Source organism: Populus euphratica, unplaced genomic scaffold (genome assembly GCF_000495115.2).
Source record: "Populus euphratica unplaced genomic scaffold, PopEup_1.0 scaffold246.1, whole genome shotgun sequence".
Classification (NCBI taxonomy): domain Eukaryota; kingdom Viridiplantae; phylum Streptophyta; class Magnoliopsida; order Malpighiales; family Salicaceae; genus Populus; species Populus euphratica.
The window spans coordinates 34,867-40,643 of NW_011500126.1; the positions used below are offsets into that span (position 1 = coordinate 34,867).

Genomic DNA, 5,777 nt, shown 5'->3' on the forward strand with positions numbered 1-5,777 from the left:
TTCCTGCTGGTTATAAACATGCCAAAGAGTTGTTGGAGGTTTGTGATGCAAATTGTGATGGAAGGGTTGATCGCTAGGATTTTAGGAGGTATTGATGCTGAACATAAATTTATCCTAATATCGTGTTTTAGGTCATGAGTATAACAAATTAAATAGTGGACTCAGTTATTTTTTTAATAATGGTCTGAGCTAGATTCCTTGCTAGCGAGAGCGGTTTAGAAAGATAAAGGAACACAAACAAGGATTCTTTGAAAATGAACAAATAAATTAAAGCATTACTGATTTTCTACCCACTAACAATGCAACTACTCCTGAACTCACACTGAACTAGTTGAAGCCTGAACTCAAACTGAACTAGTTGAAGCTAAGGGCCTGCCTTCCCAGCTACTGAGGTAAGGGGCAAAGGATCCACTTGATGAATAACCATCCGATAGAGAATCCCACCCGGCCTAGCTATAGCTATCGTAATGCGTCTCGATGCCAAAGCTTCCTGAACCAACTGAAGCAAGGAATATGAGTAAAAGAGTGCTAGCATCCCTTGCTCTTTATCAATTGCTCAGCGTCGTCTCATCCAAAGGAATAGAACTGGAGGGCGAACTTTCCATCTGTTCCCGTCATAATGTGACTATTGATAGCTTTCTCTATTGAAATGTAATCCAGTTCCGGCTTGCTGTTCAAAGGGTAAAAGGACAGAGGAAAGGGAATAGGTTAGAGATAGAGGTTAGGGACGATTACGAGTGCCTGTTCTGTTTCTTTTTCTAAGTAGTTTTTTTTATCATTTAATAGTGGGGTCATAATAAATTGTAATTCATAATTTTTTTAATTTATTTTTTATAAATTATCTCAATTTTATAATTTTTTTATAAGTTTGGCAAGTTTTAATTTTATTCTATTTATTTTTTGTTTTTTTAATTAGATTTTATAATTTATTTCGATTTACTTTCTATAAATTTACTTTGATCTCTTAATCCAAGTTGCAGGTTTAACACGTTAACCTCAGTTATTTTTCTATTATTTTTTATATTTTTTTTCAATTTCATCCTTCAATACTAAGTTAGTTGAAAATTGAATTTTATAATTTTTTTACATTTGCTTTTTATAAATTTTCTTGATCTCATGATCCAATTTACAAGTTTAATAGATTGATTCGAGTTGAGTATGTTTGTCTTTTCAGGATTCCTTTTTAATTGAGTTTTTTTATTTTTTTTGTTTGCTTTCTACAAGGTTATATCGATTTCATAACTTGGTTATGAGTTTGCCATGTTAAATTGTGAATTGATTCATTTTTTTGTCCTCTTTTAATTAAATATTTTTGTTCAATTTTACTCTTTAACAACTCAAATTTTTTTTAAAAAATAGTTTTTTTTTTAATTTTATCATTTAATATTAGTTTATTTAAAAATTGAGTTTTACAATTTTCTATTTAAAACTATCTTTTTTTGTGGAGTATCTTGGTCTCATGAATTTTTTTTTCTTGATTTCAACTTTTAACTTTGGATTTATTAGAAATAAAGTGTCATAATTTTTTTTATTTTTTATGAGGTTATTTTAATTTCATGATAGGACGCTCGTTTGACATATTAGTTCAAGTTGACTTTAATTGATTTTTTTAATTGATTTGTTTTTTTATTTCATCTTTTAACATTGATTTGATTGAAAATTAAGTTTTATAAATTTTTTTATTTTTTATTAGATTATCCTAACCACATTACCTAAGTTATTGAATTTTTTTTTATTTTATCCTTTAATAATATATTGATTAGGAATTAATTTTTATAATTAATTTTAATTTATTTTTTATAAAAATTATTATGATTATATAACTTGATTCAATCTAATATATTAACATCATAATATTTTAAAAAATACCATAAAATATATAGCTGTATTGATAATAAAAAAAACATGTTATCCAATATAAATTCTAAGTTCATAATTATTATTAATTTTTTTAAAAATAAGTTAATAATTCTTGGATTTTTTTATATTAATTTTTTTTTTAATCTAACTCAAGGTGCAACAAGGCTGGTTTCTACTCCATTGCTTGATCAACGTGTCCTTGTTAGGGCAGGTGATCCGGTACTGGTGATGCCCTTGTGTTATTGAGTCTGTAGGCTGATTATTCATGCCCGAGGATTGAGCTGTTCATTTCTTAACATGCCCTTCAATTCCATGCCCCTTATGTGCTTTTCTGTGTGTGAACCAGCGAAGTTTGAATTACAGGAAATCAAAGGAGGGGAGTATTTTCATGTCTCGATGGATACGAGGGATTTACTCTGTTGCCATATTCGCTATGGTCAGAGCTGGAGATTGTTTTGTGATTGAACAAGAAGGGAATCTGTGGTGAATCTACAGAACTCAAAGATTTTGTGCATCTGATTAAAGCGGAAAGAAACTAATAATAGCATCAAGTACGTAGAAAACTCATACTAGCATCATGGAAGGAGTCACATTTTACAATAACAAGTACAGCTTGGCACAACTTTAACCTACCAGTACAGGAATCTTGGTTGAAAACATAAGCAGTTTATGCCAAGGATAGCATGAACACAAAAGAACTAAGAAAACCCAGAAGAAAGGCATGACCTTCCCTTCGCCTCGATGACTTGCCTTGTGTCCCCTTGCATCCAGTGAAGGAAGAAGAGGGTAGTTACATTATCCAACACTTGGGATTCTTAGCACCATCTTCTTCCTCTTCTTTCTCGGCATGGTTTGGTGCTGGAAAGCAATTAGTTCAGACGGAAAGAAACCCGAGGACTTTGGATTTTGCCTTGGTTCAGTCTATCTAACATTCCCAGTATATAAGCCTCTTGGACCCAAGAAACAACAGTGAAAGTAAACACACTTAAATCTTTCTTTAATCCATACTTTACCTAAATTTCCGAACATAAAACCAAAGAGAACATATCAACAAAGAAAATTAAAACTTGAAAAACTGGTCCCACGAGGCATCATTCTGTAAATGAGACATGCTTATCCCACTAAGGACCATCTCATTATTCTTCTTTTATGTAGATTACACTGCTGAGGGATTCCACGTGGAGAAAAGACAGAGAGATGGATAATAAATTGGAGAGTGCCAGAGAAAAAGTTAGAAGACAGGTGTAGGGCTAAGCCATCAAAGATGGAAGAAAATTGTAAACAAATGAAAGGTGGTTAAAGTTGTTCATGGCAACAAAAGAGACAATATACCTCTGCTTTTTACAAGGAAGAAGGGCCTTGCACCGTCCACTTATTACCCCATTTTTGTATTTGGATGTGAGAATCTGTGCGTCAAATTGCACTAATCCATGTCAAGTAGGAGAAGTTTCGAAGCTAAATGTGGAAACACTGTGCATGGAGAATAGTCAAAAAGACAAAAGCTAATACTGATGAGAAGTGGTAATGAGTGTGGATATATTTTAATATGTTTCTTCTCTTTGCCTCTTTCAAACAATCGACAGTACCCTTGGATTGAGGAGAGCATGGATAAGCTCTTCTTTTTATGTACAAGTAAGATGGCCTTTTCTGCAACTTATAGCTTCTTTTTCCCCTTTCAGACAAATGAGAAATATTATGATGATACTGAAATGGAAAGATTTCTGCTTCATATACGTGAACAACAGTGACCCTACTGCATTTTTTCTACGCGTATGCATGCCGACTGCCATACCATCAAGCGTAGCCTATTTGCCTATTTTTTGCATGTAAAAACTAAAAACAGAGTGCAAGGGGCAGTGAGAAGAAGAGACCAATTCTCAACACTCTAAAAACTGGATGTTAATCAGCAGCAGCAGCAACCACATAACACCACAAAATTATCACTCAATAATCATCAAATTAATCAAACAATGCAAAACAATCTCACAGCTCCACCAACTCCATGCTTACACCATCACAAACACACCACTTTCTTTCCACTCTTCTCATTCCCTTTTAACCAAATTCCTCTACACTCTCACCACCAAAGCCAAATCCTCCACTTCTCTACTAGGCTACGCAAAATCTATATTCAATTCTATACAAAACCCATCTACATTTTGTTACAATACTATCATTAGAGTCCACACTCTCCTCTCTCTCCCTGTCCCTGCCCTCCATTTCTTTACTCAAATGCGCCGTCTTTCTGTCCCTCTTGATTCTCATTCTTTCCCTTTTACCCTCAAAGCCTGCGCGCAGCTTGGCGGGGTTTTTTTAGCGCGTTGTCTTCATTCTCAAGTTCTGAAATTTGGGTTCCTGTCGGATTTGTATGTCATGAATTCTCTTATTCATGGTTATATGGTTTCTGATATGTCAAATGATGCTTGCAAGGTATTCGATGAAAGTCCTCAACGAGATGTGGTTTCTTATAATGTGTTGATTGATGGGTTCGTTAAGGCTGGTGATGTTGTGAAAGCTAGGGAGTTGTTTGATTTAATGCCTGTGAGGAATTCTGTTTCTTGGAATACGATTATAGCTGGGTGTGCAAAAGGAGATTATTGTGAGGAGGCTATTGAATTGTTTGATTTTATGGTGGATTTAGAGATTAGGCCTGATAACGTTGCATTGGTCTCAACGCTTTCTGCTTGTGCACAGCTAGGAGAACTTGAAAAGGGAAAGAAAATTCATGATTATATTGAAAGTAACGCGATGAAAGTGGATACCTTTTTGTCAACTGGGTTGGTTGATTTCTATGCGAAATGCGGGTGCGTTGACGTTGCTTTAAAGATATTTGACTCGAGTTCAGACAAAAATCTGTTTACTTGGAATGCAATGCTTGTTGGCCTTGCAATGCATGGGTATGGTGAGTTATTGTTGGAGTACTTCTCGCGAATGATAGAGGCTGGGGTAAAACCAGATGGGATTAGCATTTTAGGAGTTTCGGTAGGGTGCAGTCATAGTGGTCTCGTAGATGAAGCAAGGAAGCTTTTTGATGTGATGGAATCTGTTTATGGAGTCCCTCGAGAGCCAAAGCATTACGGGTGTATGGCTGATTTGCTTGGGCGGGCTGGGTTGATTAAAAAAGTGATGGAAATGATAAAGGATATGCCCAGAGGAGATGATATGTCTGTGTGGAGTGGTTTGCTGGGAGGATGTCGAATTCACGGGGATGTTGAGATTGCAGAGAAAGCAGCGAAGCACTTGATGGAGTTGAAACCCGATGATGGTGGGGTTTATTCAATTTTGGCTAATGTTTATGCTAATGCAGAACGATGGGAAGATGTAATGAATATCAGGAGATCATTGAGCAGTAATAGGGTGGTAACGAAGATTGCTGGTTTTAGCTTGATTCAATTGGATGGCGTTGCACGTGAGTTTATCGCAGGGGATAGATTGCATTCTGAAAGTGATAAGATATATTTGGTTTTAAATGGAATAAGAGAACATCAAAGTGAACTGAGCTAGATGCCTGAACTTTCAGAATTCAAACACGTACTTGCAACATCTGCATTAGCTGTTTTGGAAGGGAATTTTATATCTGCAAAAATGACCATCAGCTTGTGATACACGGAGACAGCTGGCTGTTAAGCTAGAAATTCTTGAATGGGAACAAATATGTGGGTGCTCTTACAATTGGATGACTTTTCTAATCAAAACATACATATGCAATTATCGGTGGCGTTACCCGGGACAGTCACCCTGTAAAAGAAAGACAACTGTAGTGGAAATGCAAGTTGCGAACTTTCAAACTTCTTCCATCAACAGTGGAAAGCCAATTTTTTCAAGACATTAGCTACTGTCCAAGCAACCACTTATCTCAATGCCAACTGACCACACATCATATAAGGCAACCAATCCTGTGGCAAGAATGGGTATAT

The 5,777-nt window shown here is 35.5% G+C and overlaps 2 protein-coding genes and 1 long non-coding RNA gene across 5 annotated transcripts in view; 2 read left to right on the plus strand and 1 right to left on the minus strand.

The window, feature by feature from the left end:
- Window positions 1–5,777, plus strand: part of LOC105110244 (pentatricopeptide repeat-containing protein At5g61800-like) — a 24,470-nt gene that overhangs the window by 17,038 nt on the left and 1,655 nt on the right. The window lies entirely within an intron of this gene.
- Window positions 2,377–3,282, minus strand: LOC105110242 (uncharacterized). Its single transcript, XR_839432.1, has 2 exons — window positions 3,193–3,282; window positions 2,377–2,873 (listed from the first exon to the last, which is right to left on the minus strand). It is a non-coding gene; the product is annotated as an uncharacterized LOC105110242 (long non-coding RNA).
- On the plus strand, window positions 3,660–5,769 carry LOC105110240 (pentatricopeptide repeat-containing protein At5g61800-like). Its single transcript, XM_011005218.1, has one exon. The coding sequence runs from the start codon at window positions 3,757–3,759 to the stop codon at window positions 5,362–5,364; it is 1,608 nt and encodes a 535-aa protein (XP_011003520.1). The 5' UTR covers window positions 3,660–3,756; the 3' UTR covers window positions 5,365–5,769.